The 19454-nt window shown below is 42.4% G+C and overlaps 1 protein-coding gene across 1 annotated transcript in view; it reads left to right on the forward strand.

Moving 5' to 3' along the window:
- ATP13A5 (ATPase 13A5) overlaps nt 1-19454 on the forward strand; it is a 141210-nt gene that overhangs the window by 17610 nt on the left and 104146 nt on the right. The window contains exons 2-6 of the mRNA XM_043594576.1: nt 7212-7385; nt 8065-8211; nt 8479-8549; nt 8649-8729; nt 12510-12579. Coding sequence (XP_043450511.1) covers nt 7212-7385; nt 8065-8211; nt 8479-8549; nt 8649-8729; nt 12510-12579 — 543 coding nt within the window. The remainder of the gene's footprint in view (nt 1-7211; nt 7386-8064; nt 8212-8478; nt 8550-8648; nt 8730-12509; nt 12580-19454) is intronic.

Raw genomic sequence — 19454 nt, forward strand, 5'->3', positions numbered from 1 at the left:
GAGGACTGGTGCTGCCTTTTTCACCCTGGAATGTCCTTCGAAGTAAGTGTTCTTCTCTCCCTGCTTCTTCACTATATAGGTATATTTGTGGGAGAATATGAACTAGGATACAAATCTCTCGGGTGCCAACCCCAATGTATGTGGCTGCAATGCAGGAGGTAATTCCTGATGAGCAAGAAAACCAGGCTCCAGTAAGGGCTTGGTATGCTACATTTTTGGGGGCTATCAGTATCTGATCTACTTGGAATATACACTTCTGCACAAGAGTTTTTGTAAAGGGAGGTATGCCAATTATATTCTTGGGACACTATGCACCAACCCTGCCCTTGGAGGTCTCCTAGGGTTAAAATTGGTCGTGAACCCCAAGGGCATAATGTCATGCTTGGATTTAGCAATGTTATGACATGCTTTTCTATGTCTTGTCCAATGCTGGCATTTGTAGCCACTCTCACATAATATGGGGGTTTAGGGTTTAAACACAGCCAACAATATTGTACAATCTCGGTGTGAGATGAATGTAGCCAAGCATACATAGAATCTACTACATCTAGCCAATGCATCTCATGGGAGAAAGGGTTCTGGATATGACCTGTTGTTGGTAATTCTGACTTTGTGGGGGCACCTGATCGTTGGGTAGGTTGGGAAGGGACAGTCGGAAAGAGCGGGGGGTGTAAAATCATGTCCTTGTTTGGCCCTACCGGATTGGGTGGAGTTTTTCTTTTAACCCTTTGTATAGTAAAGGAAATGCCCTTGTCATCTCCTGGAGCATATATTCTGAGGCCCCCCCCCCCCCAAATGTGTCTAGTGTCCCAGGAAGAGGAAAGATTACTGGAACTAGAAACCTTTTTTAAACATTTTTGTTGGGTTACATTTTCTTTGAGTCTTACGTTTGGGATCTGGAGTTCTAAGGCGGGTGATTAAGCAGTCATGGCCCTGTCCTGCCAGCCAGGGAGCCAGCGTTTCACAACCCCGTTTTGCACAATGGTATTGGCCTTTTCCTTCACATTCAACCTTTCTATTTGCAGGGCAACTGTATAACCCTGGTAGGTTAGCCAATTTTTGTTCTTGATCCCTGTGTCCACATCCATAGGTAACCACATAGGGGTTTTTGGGGACCAGAGGAGTGGAGCCCGTTGGCTGTTTATAATTAGTAATTAAAGTCTCCCATGAGTCTTCCACCAAGTCATAGAAATCAAACAAAAAACAAGGCACAGTTGAAGAGGTATTAGATGCTATCACCTTCCCCGTGACAGTGTCCCTGAGTTCCCATTGGTATGGCCAAAAAGATAGGGGATGCAATTCCGTACAGTCCCCCCAACTTATCATTATACAAACCGAGACAATTATTATGCCCGCATCAGTCTTAGCTTTAAAGGATCCTCTGGGTGCCTTTGGACCTTCCATTGCTGTTCGTTGTCTGGTTTCGTATCAGTCTGGGGTGTTCCCGCCTTTACGCAGTTTTTCTTAAACTGAGAGTGATGAATCCAGGTTCGGACACCATCTACCTTCATGGCTGTGGGCATAGTCAGGATCATGGTGTGCGGTCTTTTCCAGTGCAGCTCCAGGGTTTTAGGCTTGTGCCTCTTGACCCAGACTAAGTCTCCTGGTTGAAAGGGGTGAGGAAGAACAGGAGGATGAGTGAAGGCTTCTTTCAAGGCCCTGGTTATTTCCTTTTGTACATGTTGCAGGGCCATTAGTGAAGCCAGCAAATGGTCCTGTTCCAATTGTTCCATTACATCGTCTCCTAGCCTCGGCAGGATAGGTGGAGGTCTGCCAAATAAAATTTCATAAGGGGAAAATCCCTTGACAAATGGAGTACAACATGCTCGCAAAAGGGCAAAAGGCAGGACATCAACCCAATTTTCACCTGTCTCAAGGGACAATTTGGTTAAGGTCTCTAAATTTTAGGGTCCGATTCATCCTTTCTACTTGAGCTGGGCTCTGAGGTCTATACGTACAATGTAATTTTCCAATTTACTCCCAATGCCTGGGCTAGACCCTGGGATACCTGCGCCGTGAAGGCCGGGCCATTGTCCGATCCTATGCTCAGAGGCAGCCCGAATCTAGGAATTATTTCATTTAATAATTTCTTAACTGGGAACGCCTCGACCCACCCGGAGAAGGTGTCTACAAAAACAAGCAGGTATTTATATCCGTATTTCCCTGGTTTAATTTCAGTAAAATCTACTTCCCAAAACCAGCCTGGTTCAGTTCGTCTATCTCTTTTAGCTTCTGAAACCTTCTTACTTGCACCCTGATTTACTTGGGTGCAACTTACACACCTTTCAACCATCTCTTCAATCTTTTTTCCCCAGCCCTTGCGCCCTGAAATTTTTCCGCACTAATTCCGCCATCTTGGTTTTCCCAGATGATTCCCTTGGTGGAGTTGACACATCATGCGCGGCCCGAGTGCCGTGGGTAAGAGTATCTTACCTTCAGGATGCTGAAACCACTTTCGTCCTGGTATCATACTTCCCCCTTTTCTTGAAAACCCACTCCAAATCTTTAGGAGTGTAACTGGGCTCCAGTGGAAGCAAAGGCTCTGTCAAGATCGGTATCTCCAAGGCACTTTTACTTTTAGTTAGGGCAGCTTCTCGGGCTGCTGCATCAGCCAGGAGGTTTCCGACTGCTTCTAGGGAGTCGCCTTTTTGATGTCCCGGGCAGTGAATGATTGCCAGCTTCGCAGGTTCCCAGATAGCTGCTAGAAGATCTAAAATTTCAGCTTTATTTTTGATGTCCTTGCCTTCCGCCATGAGGAGACCGCGCTCTTGATAAATGGATCCGTGTACATGCGCGGTTGCAAAAGCATAGCGGCTGTCCATATAAATATTAACTGACTTGTTTCTTCTGAGTTTTAGGGCTTTTGTTAGCGCGATGAGCTCTGCGCCCTGGGCTAAAGTTCCCAGGGGAAGGGTCTGTTGCCATAAAACCTCGCGGTCTGTTGTCACTGCATCACCGGCATGCCTTTGCACTTGAAACACAAAACTACTGCCATCTGAAAACATGCTATCAGGGTCCTGTAAGGGAACATCTGTAATATCGGAGCGGAGGGATGAGATCGTCGCCAAGGTTTCTGGGCAAGAGTGCAGAGGCGGACCTTGTCCTTTGGGCAGCAAAGTGACTGGGTTTAAGGCTCTGGGGGCACAAAAACGTATTTGGGGCTGGTCGAGTAGCAATGCTTGATATTGGGTAATCCGAGCATTTGACAGCCATCTCTCTGGGGGAGCCCGCAGTAAAGCCTCCACTTTGATGTGAATGACGATTCCCCGCCTAGCCTCCCGGGACATGGGATAATGTCTTAGTCTTACCAGAAGTGCAAATGCCTTAAGTTCCACTATTATCGGAGCTTGATGAATCGCCAGCCCAGGTGGATTGGTCTCGGCCCATACCTGGGGGAAGTCTGCCTGGAGGCTTATAAGGAGGGGATCGACTGCATGGACATTTTTATCACTCACCAGAGTGAGCAGGCCCTCTTCCCCAAGTGGCACAGTCACCATTACTGTTGTTGGGCCATCCTGGCCTTTAATATGCATACCCCCTTCAGTGAATTTCAAACTGCAGTAGGTCTCTACCTAGTAATCCAGGGTAGGGACATTCAGGTATGAATAGGAAAGAATGTGTGATGGTTTTATGGCCTAAATCTACTTGTCATTCAGTGGTCCATTTACAAGTCTGGGACCCAGTTGCTCCTTGCACTAGGGTTGCTCCTTGCCTGATGGGGCCAGGATCTTGTTTTAGAACTGAAATGTTGCCCCAGTGTCCACCAAGAAGGTCTTAGGTTGGCCCCCTATATTAACAGTAACCAACGGCTCAGAAGTGGGCTACCAAGCCATGGCCCTGTCAGTTGGAATCGACTCCCATTACAGATACCTGGAGTGGCCGAGTTTTGCGTGGGGCTAAGTTGGGGCAATCCTTTTTCCAGTGTCCCTCTTGTTTGCAATATGCACATTGGTTTTTTCCTAGTGGCGCTTTAACCCTTTGTCTTTTTTCTTTTGCCCAGACCAGAATTCTTTGGACGTTCTGGGTCCTCTTCCCCGCGGGCATCCAGGACAGCCGCTACCACCCTAGTCAATTTTTTTGTCTTTCTTCCTGAGAATCCCTATTGTTAAAAACTTTTTGGGCTATTTCAACTAACCCAGATAAATTTTTTCCTTCAAACCCATCTAATTTTTGTAACTTTTTCCGAATGTCTGGGGCCTTTGTAAGACAAAGGCCAGGTTTAATGCCCATTTTCAGGTGCCTCAGGGTCAATAGGGGTAAAGGTGCGGTACGTCTCCATGAGCCTTTCTAAGAAGGCTGAGGGGCTTTCCTCGGCCCCCTGAACTACTTCTGTTACCTTAGACATGTTTGGGCGGCCGCTGGGAGACCTCCCAGTAGAGTCTGGCGAAATAGGGTCAATGATCGCCTACCGTGAGGAGTGTTTCAGTCCCAATTTTCAGGATGTGAGGAGGGAAAAACTTCCTCAAGTACAGCGGGATCCTCAGCGGGTTGCCCGTTTGGCCCCATCACTAATTTCTGGGCCTCATGATGGATCTTATCTCTTTCCTCATTGGTGAAGAGAACCTGCAAGAACTGCTGGCAGTCATCCCAGGTTGGCTGATGGGTCACAAATATAGTTTCAAGAAGAGAAATTAATGTTTGGGGTTTCTCTGAGAATGAGGGGTTTTGAAGTTTCCAATTATAAAGGTCGCTAGTGGAGAAGAGTACATAAGTCATAAAGGGTCGGACATCACCCTGCAGGGGTGGCCCTGGAAGAAGGGGCAGGGCAGTGGGAGGGGGATGGAATTCCAGGAGTCCCTGACCGGGTGTGAGACGGGCTCAGGGGAGTGTCCCGACTCGGGCTTGCCTCCTGATCTGAAGCATCTTGACTTGTATTCTTTGAGCGAGAACTATAGGGCGGCGGGTGGTTTCTTTTTCCTCTGGTGCAGGTGATAGAGGGGGCGGCCACCTAGTCCCATCAAGATTCTTATTCTGAGCTCCAAATGGGCGGCATTTGAGTTATAAAGCCTGAACTTTAGGGAGGCAAGGGGGAAGGGGAAGAAGTTTTAACCAATCTGGAGGGTTTTCAATGAGGGTCCTCCATGCCTCAATGTATGGAATGTGGTCTTCGTGCCTAGAAAAGACAATATCATGAACCTTATATACCAAAGTAAGGTCAAAGGTCCCCTGTGGAGGCGATTCGACCTGAAAGCTGGTCCATTCCACCTCACAGAGAGTTCGAAGGACTGGCTTCTTAACGTGGAGGGCAAAAACTGAGGCAGCTCTCCTATAGTCCTAGAAAGGAGTTAGTATGAGACTCTGATTTTGACCCATGACAAAGATAGGCAAAACTGACAGGGACGCACAGTCAACAGGAAGAGGACAAGACACGAAGACAACACAGTTTGAGATCTCAAGGCCAGTAGGCCGTGGCCGTCACCTGAAAAATAGGATCTTTCTTGACAAAAACCAAATCAAATGGGGTCCATTGGTGTCCCGGTAGCATCCCTCACTCCGGGTCTATAGGCGCATCCGACAGACCCTCCTGAGTCATTCAAATGGTGCAGCCCAAGAATCCCTTACCTCTCCCAATCCCGAGCTTCCTCCCAGGGGTTGGTGGAGCAATCCGAGGAAAAAGCCCTGTTTCAGACCTTTAACTTTCCCGGCCAATGCACCAAATATTGCATCCACATGACTCCTGAAACAGAATGCTAGGGGCACCAGTGACAGTCACAACAAAGTCTATTACAATGAGAGGCAAGGCTGACCGATCGGGACCAACACTCTTGATAAGAATGCGGCCTCGAACAACCGGGGTACAGAGTTTTTAAAGCTGATCACATCGTTTTATCATTACCTGGGGACAGAACAGAGAAACAGTTCCAAGATGAGTTAGAAACAGTTGCCAGATGTGTTAGAAACAGTTGCCAAATGAGGTGATTAGTTTAGACTTTTTGCCACTAAGTTGCAACCAGTGGATCTCCTTGACCTTGCCTCTGATGCTTTCTTTGAGCTTTTGTTTTCCTTCATTGGTAAAGCCTGATTTACAAGAGTATGAAATGTGATTTGCAAGAGTAAAGCAAGGCTGTTATCCCTTCACCTTCAGTGTCAGAACAAAGTTGTTATTTTTCAAGCTTCCTGTTAGCCCTACACTACAATTTAACCCTTACAATACGAATTACCTAAGGTCACATAGCTAATAACCAGTAGAGCAGTGACTCAAACATCTTTGCTACCTGTGACCTTTCCATCATGTTTAAGGATTACTTTCAACAACTGTTATTAAAATCTTCATTTACCAGAGTTCTTTACTAGAAAAAATTAATGAAAATGATCACCGAAGATGAAAACTATTCCAAATATTAAGCCAAGAGATTTATTATAACATGATCTAAACTGGCATAAAATTCCAGAAGATTTCGTCATTAAAAATGCTATAGAAACTCAGTAAAAACCCATTTCTTAACATTACATCTCTGTGATGTGGACATGGAAGTCAAAGTCTTAGAAACACACACACACAAAACAGCAGAAGGTAAAATAATATTATAGTAATAATATTCATAATCAACATTCTTCTGGGTCTCCCAAGTACACTAAAAATCAAGTTTTTGAAATTTAAAAACCAATGCTGTGACACTTCTTTGTGGAAGAGAGAAATTAGATATTTGTTTGAAATAAAGGTATATATTGTTTTTGACTGTTTCCTTCTAAAACCGCATCTCAAAGTCTTTACTCATTTCATGATAATATCAACTCCCCTACTACTAAAAGTAGAAATATTTCAGCATGTTACCATCAGGGTAAATTCCTATAAGCTGTCTTTTGAAAATCTTTCGTGTTCACAGATAATCTCTTAATTTATATCATCCCACCATTTGTATCATCTTCCACCAGTAAATTTACATTAATATATTTTTAAACTTTATACCTAAAAAAAGTGAATCTGGTCCAAATCATGGGGTGACTCCTAAAACTAGAACCAAATAAGTCTGCCCATTCTTTGGTCTGCCCGTCTGTGTTAAGCTCCATATGCCAGGGTAGCCAAATGGGTCTTTTTTTTTTTTAATTGTATCAGCTGACAGCTGTGAGTAATCGATCTGTTTCAACCAGCCGAAACCAGATCTGTCTCCCAACTAACACCCCTGCATCTAAAGCTTGTGTTTCTTGGAACAAAATGATGTGTTTACGTAAAAAAAGAAAAATAGAGTCATGTTTTCTTTACTCTCCAGGAGGTGTTTGGTTACCAGACCCAGAATCTTCGCAGAGCCCTGTGCCTTATAACAACCATGCTGACATGTGGGGTTCTTCTGCTGGTGTTCTACTGGAAGCCCCAGTGGAGAGTGTGGGCTAATTGCAACCCATGCCCTTTGCAAGAAGCAGACACTGTTTTGCTAAGAACAACGGTACGTGCCCTTCAGCATTGCATTGGTGGTGCCACCAATGGCTGGCTGGTGTTCCAGAGATCTTTCTTTGCTTGAGTTTTCTTGTCCCCAAGTAGATGGCAATAGTATCCTGGAACTTGCCCTCTCTTACTTTGACTCAGGAAGGAAAGGCATTTCCTCCATGTCACTCTGGGGAAATGACTACTCTGTCAGGCTAATTTTCAGTTTCCTTAGCCATTACGTGAGTAGTGGCTGTTGGTATTACAACTCTTAAAGACATAACACAGGAAGGATGTATTTTTAGATATTTTTCAGTTTTTTTAGAATACAAATTTTGAGGGGAAGTAGATTTTAAACCCTTAAATGTCATGTTAAGATAGCCAGAAGCTGTTTTCTTCATAAAAAAAAAAAAAAAAACTTTCTTGTGAAGTGTGTCTTTTTATTCTCTAGCACAGTGGTTCTCAAATTAGTTGGAGGGCTCCTTAACATAGACTGCCGACCTCACCCCAGAATTTTTGATTTAGTAGGCTTATGGTAGGGCTGAGAATTTGCATTTTTAGCAAGTTTCAAGCTAATGCTGATCCTCTTGTCTGTAGCCCAAACTTTGAGAATCTCTGGTCTAGGTAGGTATTTGGTTGATTGAGTGACTTATTGAATAAATAATATTTGAGAATTTCATGGGCTGGATTGATTTCTCTAGGATGAAGTCCAAAGATATACGAGGAAGAAGGTTATATGCCTCTACTTAGCGACACTGAAGTTTCCTATAAGCAAGAACCCAGAAGAACCCCTGGTGGCTGACCGCCACTCTGTCATTAACCATGCGGTATTGAAGCCAGAATTAAAAGTAAGCAATTTTGAGCACAATGTTATGGCATGTCTTTGCTAAAAAAGAATACTGCAAATGTTTATTGGAGGAAAGTTCTGAATGTCATGCTGCTGGGCTGGGAATTACAACAGTGTGTCAAGGCAAGTGAGGCTGCTGGGCTGGGAATTACAACAATGTATCAAGGCAAGTGAGAGCTGCGTGGGGACCCCTACCAAGAAGCCCTCACCTCCCCTGATGGGCTTTACTTGGTGAATGACATCTGTTCTATCACATTTGTAATTGCAGCTGCGATATATCCAAGTGCGGAAAATCAGGTATGTTTGGGACAACTTGGAGAAGAGGTTTCAGAAAGTCGGGTAAGTCTTTTTCTCAGCATTCATCAGGATATAAGGGAGGAACCGGATTTGTTGGGTGCCACGAACTAAGGTATGCTTCTTGTCCTGACCACACCCTAGCCTGCTGGAAGACAGCAACTCCTGCTATGATATCCACCACACGTTTGGACTGGGCCTGACCAGTGAAGAGCAAGAGGTCAGGTAGGGTTTGTGATACTTCCTGAGAGTAAACTCGGCCAGCAGAAATTGAAATATCAAATGGCTTATGATCAGTGAGCTATTGGCATAATGCTTCATCAGCTTCATTAAATTCCAGTTTTGTTTACCAGCAACAGAGACAAATTTTAAGTTGTTTTCATCGCAGGCAAACTTATTAAAAAAAGAAGAGCCCAAAAGAACATTGCAGGCATATAATATTTGGTCTTTTCTTTCAGGATTGTAAAATAGTCTCGTCTGTGTTGTTGTTTTCATTCTTTCCTTAAAAAGCCTTGAGTCATTTCATAGACATCTGATTTGTCATCCTCTAAATCCTTGGAGAGGCAGAAAGACAATATTATGATTAATTTTCCTATGAAGAAACAGCCTGGAGATGAGGATTTTGTTTGCTCGGGTAGTTGTGTCATTCATAACACCTAGAACAGTGCCTGATTCATGGTGGACGCTCAACAGATATTTGTGGAATGAATGAATACATGAATGCATTCATTAATCTATTGACCGAATGCCTTTACTAGGCTAAGCACTTTGCAAGCACTAAAGATCTAAGGATAAATAAGGCTTACTCACTACCCCAGAGACATTCACTAACTATTGGGAAAGAATAGTGGTACAATTGTGAGAATGATAGCTATAAATGCACAGAGATTAGGACATAATAGTATAGTAGTACCATCAAAATGCTTATGCTACTTATTAACCCATAGCGATTTTGAGTCTCCGCTTCCCTCATCTGTAATTTGAGATAGTGAATGCTGGTGAGTCTGAAAGTAAACCATTGCAAGACTTCCCCAGAATCCTAATAATTAGCTTCATTTCTTGCCCATTTTCAGGACCTATCCTGCCCGACCTTCCTCACAGTCTATAGGAAACACAAATTCTCCAGCTAAGAAGCATTCTGGTACATAAAATACAGGTTCTTGGGCTCCACCCTCATAATTTTCATTTAGTAAGTAGGAACTAAGGGTAGCGGTGAGAGCAGAAACTGCATTTTTAGCAACCCCCCCTCCAACGATTCATATGCGCACCAACTCTGAGAATTACCGATCTGTTGTTTTTAAACTTTTCTCCTGCTGAATGAAAAATGACGAAAAAATGAACAAGGCATCATCCAGATTCTGACAATGTTTGCAAAACGCCTTAGAGATAATATCACTGTATAAGATTTCAGATGTAATGCTGATTACGTTGAAACACAAAATGTTGTCAGAGTCATTAAGAGCGTCCTGGTTTCATAGCATTAAGCACCAGACACGTGAAGGATTGAGCTAAGTTAGGAGGTGTAGTTGATTAACGCAAGTTTACTTCTCCTAGGACACCATTTCTGCAGGAAGGATTGCCCTTCACATTTGTCCTTAGCGAGTGCCAAGCTTTACTAAATATCACACATAATTAAATTTAAAGCTGGTCCACACCGTAAAGAACTTGACAATGTAATGAGCAAGACAAAGAGTTTAGTTTCCCAAATGCGAAGGATAGAGGAGATAATCTACTTTCAAATACACAGGCAGGTTTTACTCATGGGTTTTTCTAGGTGGACAGTAAAGAGAGTGAATAGAATGTGAAGTTCTCCTCCTCCCACCCCCATCATTTTTTATTTTTTATTTTATTATTTTTTTCCCATCATTTTTTAATGTAAGACTAGGGCTTTTTTTTTTTTCAAAACTCAAAAATGCGATTGATTGAGTGATATCTGATTAAATTCCTAACTGGAGATGAGTTTGCCTTCATGAAAAGCAAGGATGCAACATGAGAAATGAAGGAGTATACTGAGAACTCCTTGATGACAAAAAGCCACAAAGTCTAAATACAACTTTCTCTTCAGGCTTCCCAGAAACCAGGCAAAGAGGGAAAATGGACACATTTATGTGGTCACCTTTTTGGTAGCAAAAAGCAAATCAGGACATCAGGAGAGACAACATCCTGAAGATAAATTTTCAGAAGGCCTTGGGAAGAAAAATATTCCAGGAGGTTCCCCGCTCCTATCTTCACTCATTCATGAACTGGATGCCACTTTCTCTCTCACTACCTGTCAGAGATAGGTCCACAGGGACTTGAGGCAATTCTCTTATCTCACAGAAACAGGGAAAACCACACCTACCTTACCCCCACCCATCCAATAGTCTTATGAGGACAGTTGTGCACCTCCTCATTTTCTTTTCACTTAATGCCCTGCTCCTGCCTCCTCTGTTTACCCTCCTGAAATAGAAGGAGAAATGTTTGGTGGTCAAGACAGCTCTTAACGTGGGCCCCAGACCAGTCAGTCACCCTGTTGGTAACCCCGCTCTCTGGAAGAAGAAAAGCTTGGATGGGGAGAGTCTGCCAAATTCTATCGTGGGAAAAACAACAGCTATTGCTGATTTCAAGCCACCAACGTGACATCACTGAATGTGGAGCTTGGAAGAGATGTTCCCTGTCAGTTTGGGTATACTTCAGGGCCGAACTTAATTCTCAACGTCTGTCACCTGACTGGGAAAAAAGGGCATGCCTGTGAGTACCAGAGGAAAGGAATCTTGAGTCACAGGCAGCAAACCCAGCAGCACACGCTGATTGACCTCTCTGTCTCCCAGCATCTCTGCACCTCAGTGTTTTCACACATGGAGTCAGAAGACCCTGGTTTGTGTCCTCTGGGATCCATGCAAATCATTGCAGTAGGAAAGGCGCGGCTTGGAAATCAAACTTGGGCTGAGCTCTGTTACACCTTAGATTCAGGAAACGTCATGCACATTGCACCATCAGTGCTCACGGAGTGTGAGGTGGAGTCGTGGAGCCCACGGTGTGACACCTGGATCCGCTTCTTTCCTGCTCTGTGGCTCTGGGGGAGTTACTGAGTTTATCTGAACTTCAATTTCCTTTATAATAAAGATGATAATATGAAACCTCGTAGAGGTAATGTGATGATTACAGGAGATAATACGTATAAAAGGCTAAGAGTTGCATTGTCACAATTAATACTAGATATGGGTACCTTTGGCAGAACACACACAATGAATAGTTTTTCCCATTGGCAAAATGGGAGATATTAGCCCTTTCCTTTAGACCGTTGTGACAAACGAGAGAATCTTGTGTGAGAACGCTGTAGATTGTCAGATGCTGTACAAACATAAGGGCCTCTTACTGGAATGTACTCATGTGTGGATTAGCAAAGTGTTAGATGTGAAGACCATATATCATCTTCTAGTTTGTTGGCGCATTCATTCATGTATTTATTTTCATATACTAAGGGCCTGTCCTAGGTGCTGAAGAGACCAAGGTAAGATATATATGATCTCGAATATCAAGAGCAATCTAGAATGCCTGAGAATTCTAGAAACATAGTCACATCTGGGTCTTGTTAGGTGTTCTCAGAATGTGATTGAATTGTTTAAAAAATAACTCAACATGCCTTTCTAACTGCATTTTGTTTCTTGAGTTGCATTAAGATATTTTTTTTTAACTAGAAAATCAACTTTGTCCATCAGGCACTTTCATTTTAAAACTATGTTAATATTTTAGGATGTGCACATTAATATTTTTTAATTAAGGGCACAAAGAGCCTTAAAGGTAGAGAAGTGACTTTTGCCTAGTTTGGTTGTACTCAATGTGGTTTTATTTTTATTTATTTTTATTTGTTTAATTTTTTTTAAATATGAAATTTATTTATTCAGACTGATTTCCATAAAACACCCAGTGCTCATCCCAAAAGATGCCCTCTTCAATACCCATCACCCACCCTTTCAATGAGGTTTTAGATTTGGCACTTAATTGGTGATCACTTTCTTACAGAAGATTAGTGTGTGGGCCCAATGCCATTGAGGTAGAAATCCAGCCCATATGGAAGCTGCTTATTAAACAGGTAACTGTTTCATCTATCTTTGAAAAAAAAAACAATTTTTGTTCTTTATTTTTATTTCCTGGTATTCAGGAAATTTTAGGCAACACACGGATACTTGGATATGAACAAAATCTATGGTTCATATAACTTCTTTTTGTTCTTCCCTTCTGTCTTTATGCTTTTCCTGTCTGTGAAAGTTTTTTCCTTTTTTTTTTTTTTGATATTTCAATAAATATATTTTTATTCCAAGATTTCTAACTGGTCCTTTTTATTTTATTTTTATTTATTTTTTTTTTCAACGTTTATTTATTTATTTTGGGGACTGAGAGAGACAGAGCATGAACGGGGGAGGGGCAGAGAGAGAGGGAGACACAGAATCCGAAACAGGCTCCAGGCTCTGAGCCATCAGCCCAGAGCCTGACGCGGGGCTCGAACTCACGGACCGCGAGATCGTGACCTGGCTGAAGTCGGACGCTTAACCGACTGCGCCACCCAGGCGCCCCTAACTGGTCCTTTTTAAATAACCACTTGTTTTTAATTAAAATCCATTAAAAAAATCTCTACCTGTGAGAGACAGATTCGTGTTTCATTATTTTCTGTTTTTTTTCATTTTAAGTTTTTGATGGGGGTTGTAATGGTGGTGGTGGTGGGGTATTATTAATTCTGTGATCTTTTTGATGACTTTATTATTTTTTTATCAAGTTTATTTATTTATTTATTTATTTATTTAATATATGAGATTTATTGTCAAATTGGTTTCCATACATCACCCGGTGCTTATCCCAAAAGATGCCCTCTTCAATACCATCACCCACCCTCCCTTCCCTCCCACCCCCCCCCCCCCATCAACCCTCAGTTTGTTCTCAGTTTTTAAGAGTCTCTTATGCTTTGGCTCTCTTCCACTCTAACCTTTTTTTTTTTTTCCCTTCCCCTCCGTCATGGGTTTCTGTTAAGTTTCTCAGGATCCACATAAGAGTGAAAACATATGGTATCTGTCTTTCTCTGTATGGCTTATTCCACTTAGCATCACACTCTCTAGTTCCATCCACGTTGCTACAAAGGGCCATGTTTCATTCTTTCTCATTGCCACGTAGTATTCCATTGTGTATATAAACCACAATTTCTTTATCCATTCATCAGTTGACGGATATTTAGGCTCTTTCCACAATTTGGCTATTGTTGAGAGTGCTGCTAGAAACATTGGGGTACAAGTGCCCCTATGCATCAGTACTCCTGTATCCCTTGGGTAAATTCCTAACAATGCTACTGCTGGGTCATAGGGTATGTCTATTTTTAATTTTTTGAGGAACCTCCACACTGTTCTCCAGAGCGGCTGCACCAGTTTGCATTCCCACCAACAGTGCAAGAGGGTTCCCGTTTCTCCACATCCTCTCCAGCATCTGTAGTCTCCTGATTTGTTCATTTTGGCCACTCTGACTGGCGTGAGGTGATATCTGAGTGTGGTTTTGATTTGTATTTCCCTGATGAGGAGCGACGTTGAGCATCTTTTCATGAGCCTGTTGGCCATCCGGATGTCTTCTTTAGAGAAGTGTCTATTCATGTTTTCTGTCCATTTCTTCACTGGGAAAATTTTTTTGGGGGTGTGGAGTTTGGTGAGCTCTTTACAGATTTTGGATACTAGCCCTTGGTCCCATATGTCATTTGCAAATATCTTTTCCCATTCTGCTGGTTGCCTTTCAGTTTTGTTGAATGCTTCCTTTGCTGTGCAGAAGCTTTTTATCTTCATAAGGTCCCAGTAGTTCATTTTTGCTTTTAATTCCCTTGCCTTTGGGGATGTGCCAGGTAAGAAATTGCTATGGCTGAGGTCAGAGAGGGCTTTTCTTGCTTTCTCCTCTAGGGTTTTGATGGTTTCCTGCCTCACATTCAGGTCCTTTATCCATTTTGAGTTTATTTTTGTGAATGGTGTGAGAAAGTGGTCTAGTTTCAACCTTCTGCATGTTGCTGTCCAGTTCTCCCAGCACCATTTGTTAAAGAGACTGTCTTTTTTCCATTGGATGTTCTTTCCTGCTTTGTCAAAGATGAGTTGGCCATACATTTGTGGGTCTAGTTCTGGGGTTTCTATTCTATTCCATTGGTCTATGTGTCTGTTTTTGTGCCAATACCATGCTGTCTTGATGATGACAGCTTTGTAGTAGAGGCTAAAGTCTGGGATTGTGATGCCTCCTGCTTTGGTCTTCTTCTTCAAATTACTTAGGCTATTCGGGGCCTTTTGTGGTTCCATATGAATTTTAGGATTGCTTGTTCTAGCTTCGAGAAGAATGCTGGTGCAATTTTGGTTGGAATTGCATTGAATGTGTAGATAGCTTTGGGTAGTATTGACATTTTGACAATACTTATTCTTCCAACCCAGGAGCATGGAATGTTTTTCCGTTTCTTTATATCTTCAATTTCCTTCATAAGCTTTCTGTAGTTTTCAGCATACATATCTTTTACATCTTTGGTTAGATTTATTCCTAGGTATTTTATGTTTCTTGGTGCAATTGTGAATGGGATCAGTTTCTTTGTCTTTCTGTTGCTTCATTATTCGTGTATAAGAATGCAACTGATTTCTGTACACTGATTTTGTATCCTGCGACTTTGCTGAATTCATGTATCAGTTCTAGCAGACTTTTGGTGGAGTCTATCGGATTTTCCATGTATACTATCATGTCCTTTGCAAAAAGTGAAAGCTTAACTTCATCTTTGCCAGTTTTGATGCCTTTGATTTCCTTTTGTTGTCTGATTGCTGATGCTAGCACTTCCAACACTATGTTAAAACAACAGCGGTGAGAGTGGACATCCCTGTCGTGTTCCTCATCTCAGGGAAAAAGCTCTCAGTTTTTCCTCATTGAGGATGATGTTAGATGTGGGCTCTTCATAAATGGCTTTTATGATGTTTAGTATAATCCTTCTATCCCGACTTCTTCGAGGGTTTTTATTAAGAAAGGATGCTGAGGGGCACCTGGGTGGCTCCGTCAGTTAAGCGGCTGACTTCGGCTCAGGTCATGATCTCGTGGTCCATGAGTTCAAGCCTCACGTCGGGCTCTTTGCTGACAGCTCAGAGCCTGGAGCCTGTCTCAGATTCTGTGTCTCCCTCTCTCTGACCCTCCCCCATTCATGCTTTGTCTCTCTCAAAAATAAATAAATGTTAAAAAATTTATTAAAAAAAAGGATGCTGAATTTTGTCAAATGCTTTTTCTGCATCAATTGACAGGATTGTATGGTTCTTATCTTTTCTTTTATTAATGTGATGTATCACGTTGATTGATTTGTGAATGTTGAGCCAGCCCTGCAGCCCAGGAATGAATCCCACTTGATCATGGTGAATAATTCTTTTTATATGCTGTTGAATTGGATTTGATAGTATCTTATTGATAATTTTTGCATCCATATTCATTAGGGATATTGGCCTGTAGTTCTCCTTTTTTTCCGGGTCTCTGTCTGGTTTAGGAATCAAATACTGGCTTCATAGAATGAGTCCAGAAGTTTTCCTTCCCTTTCTATTTTTTGGAATAGCTTGAGAAGTATAGGTATTATCTCTGCTTTAAATGTCTGGTAGAACTCCCTTGGGAAGCCATCTGGTCCTGGACTCTTATTTGTTTGGAGATTATTAACTGATTAAATTTCTTCGCTGTTTATGGGTCTGTTCAAGCTTTCTATTTCCTCCTGATTGAGATTTGAAAGTGTGTGGGTGTTTAGGAATTTGTCCATTTCTTCCAGGTTGTCCAGTTTATTGGCATATAATTTTTCATAGTATTCCTTGATAATTTCTTGTGTTTCTGAGCGATTGGTTGTAATCATTCCATCTTCATTCATGATTTTATCTACTTGGGTCATCTCCCTTTTCTTTTTGAGAAGCCTGTCTAGAGGTTTATCAATTTTATTTTTTCAAAAAACCAACTCTTGGTTTCGTTGATCTGCTCTACAGTTTTTTTAGATTCTATATTGTTTATTTCTGCTCTGATCTTTATTATTTCTCTTCTTTTGCTGGGTTTAGAGTGTCTTTGCGGTTCTGCTTCTATTTCCTTTGTGTTGTTAGATTTTGTATTTGGGATTTTTCTTGTTTCTGGAGGTAGGCCTGGATTGCAATGTATTTTCCTCTCAGGACTGCCTTCACTGCATTCCAAAGCATTTGGACTGTTGTATTTTCATTTTCGTTTGTTTCCATATATTTTTAAATTTCTTCTCTAATTGCCTGGTTGACCCACTCATTCGTTAGTAGGGTGTTCTTTAACCTCCGTGCTTTTGGGGGTTTTCCAGACTTTTTTCTGTGGTTGATTTCAAGCTTTATAGCATTGTTGTCCGAAAATATGTATGGTATGATCTCAATTCCTTTATACTTATGAAGGGCTGTTTTGTGACCCAGTATGTGATCTATGCTGGAGAATGTTCCATGTGCACTCGAGAAGAAAGTATATTCTGTTGCTTTGGGATGCAGAGTTTTAAATATTTCTGTCAAGTCCATCTGATCCAATGTATCATTCAGGGCCCTTGTTTCTTTATTGACCATGTGTGTAGATGATCTATCCATTGTTGTAAGTGGGGTATTAAAGTCCCCTGCAATGACCACATTCTTGTCAATAAGGTTGCTTATGTTTGTGAGTAATTGTTTTATATATTTGGGGGCTCCCATATTCAGCACATAGACATTTATAATTGTTAGTTCTTCCTGATGGATAGACCCTGTAATTATTATATAATGTCCTTCTTCATCTCTTGTTACAACCTTTAATTTAAAGTCTAGTTTGATATAAGTATGGCTACTCCAGCTTTCTTCTGACTTCCAGTAGCATGATAGTTCTCCATCCCCTCACTTTCAATCTGAAGGTGTCCTCAGGTCTAAAATGAGTCTCTTGTAGACAGCAAATAGATGGGTCTTGTTTTTTTTTTTTTTTTTTTCCATTCTAATACCCTATGTCTTTTGGTTGGTGCATTTAGTCCATTTACATTCAGTGTTATTATAGAAATATATGGGTTTAGAGTCACTGCAATGTCTGTAGGTTTCATGCTTGTAGCGATGCCTCTGGACATTGTCTCACAGGATCCCCCTTAGGATCTCTTGTAGGGCTGGTTCAGTGGTGTTGAATTCCCTCAGTTTTTGTTTGTTTGGGAAGACCTTTATCTCTCCTTCTATTCTAAATGACAGACTTGCTGGATAAAGGATTCTCGGCTTCATATTTTTTCTGTTCATCACATTGAAGATTTCCTGCCATTCCTTTCTGGCCTGCCAAGTTTCAGTAGAGAGATCCGTCACGAGTCTTATCAGTCTCCTTTTATATGTTAGAGCACGTTTATCCCTAGCTGCTTTCAGAATTTTCTCTTTATCCTTGTATTTTGCCAGTTTCACTATGATATGTCATGCAGAAGATCGATTCAAGTTACATCTGAAGGGAGTTCTCTGTGCGTCTTGGATTTCAATGCCTTTTTCCTTCCCAAGATCAGGGAAATTCTCAGCTATGATTTCTTCAAGTACACCTTCAGCACCTTTCCCTCTCTCTTCCTCCTCTGGAATACCAATTATATGTAGATGATTTCTCTTCAGTGCATAATTTGATTCTCTAATTTCCCCCTCATACTCCTGGATTTTTTTTTATCTCTCTTTTTCTCAGCTTTTTCTTTTACCATAATTTTATCTTCTAGTTCCCCAATTCTCTCCTCTGTCTTTTCAGTCTGAGCTGTGGTCACCTCTATTTTATTTTGCAGCTCATTAATAGCATTTTTTAGCTCCTCCTGGCTGTTCCTTAGTCCCTTGATCTCTGTAGCAATAGATTCTCTGCTGTCCTCTATACTGTTTTCAAGCCCAGCGATTAATTTTATGACTATTACTCTAAATTCACTTTCTGTTATATTGTTTAAATCGTTTTTGATCAGTTTGTTAGCTGTCGCTATTTCTCGGAGTTTCTTTTGAAGGGAATTCTTCCGTTTCGTCATTTTGGATAGTCTCTGCAGTGGTGGGGAACTGCAAGACACTTACCCTGTGCTGTCTTGAATAACTTGCATTGGTGGGTGGGGCTGCAGTCAGACCTGATGTCTGTTCCCAGCCCAACGCTGGGGCCACAGTCAGACTGGTGTGTACCTTCTCTTCCCCTCACCAAGGGGGGGATTCACCATGGGATGGGGTGGCCCGTCTGGGCTACTTGCACACTGCCAGTTTTGTGGTGCTGGGGATCTGGCGTATTAGGCTGGGGTGGATCAGCAAGGTGCACAGGGGTGGCAGGGGTAGGCTCAGCTCGCGTTTCCTTCGGTGATCTGCTTCGGGAGGGGCCCTGCAGCACCGGGAGGGAGTCAGACCCTCTGCCGGAGGGGATGGATCCACAGAAGCACAGTGTTGTTTGCGCAGTGAAAGCAAGTTCCCTGTCAGGAAATGATTCCTTTTGGGATTTTGGCTGGGGGATGGGCGAGGAATATAGTGCTGGTGAGCGCCTTTGTTTCCTGCCAAGCTGAGCTCTGTCGTCCGAGGCTCAACAACTCTCCCTCCCGTTGTCCTCCAGCCCTCTCGCTCTCCGAGCAGAGCTATTAACTTATAACCTTCCAGATAAGTCCCGTTTGCTCTCAGAACACACTCCATCCGGCCCCTCCGCTTTTGCAAGCCAGACTCAGGAGCTCTGTTTTGCCGGCGGGCCACCACTCTGCCCGGCTCCTCCCACCAGTCCGTGTAGTGCACACCACCTCTCCATCCTTCCTACCCTCTTCCGCGAGCCTCTCGTCTACGCTTGGCTCAGGAGAATCCATTCTGCTAGTCTTCTGGTGGTTTTCTGGGTTATTTAGGCAGGTTTGGGTGGAATCTAAGTGATCAGCAGGACACAGTGAGCCCAGTGTCCTCCTACGATGCCATCTTCCGGAGCATCTCCTGCCCCTAATCTCTTTTTGATGATTTTAAACATATTAGTTTAGTC

The sequence above is a fragment of the Prionailurus bengalensis genome, chromosome C2 (assembly GCF_016509475.1).
Source record: "Prionailurus bengalensis isolate Pbe53 chromosome C2, Fcat_Pben_1.1_paternal_pri, whole genome shotgun sequence".
In the NCBI taxonomy this organism is placed as follows: Eukaryota; Metazoa; Chordata; class Mammalia; order Carnivora; family Felidae; genus Prionailurus; species Prionailurus bengalensis.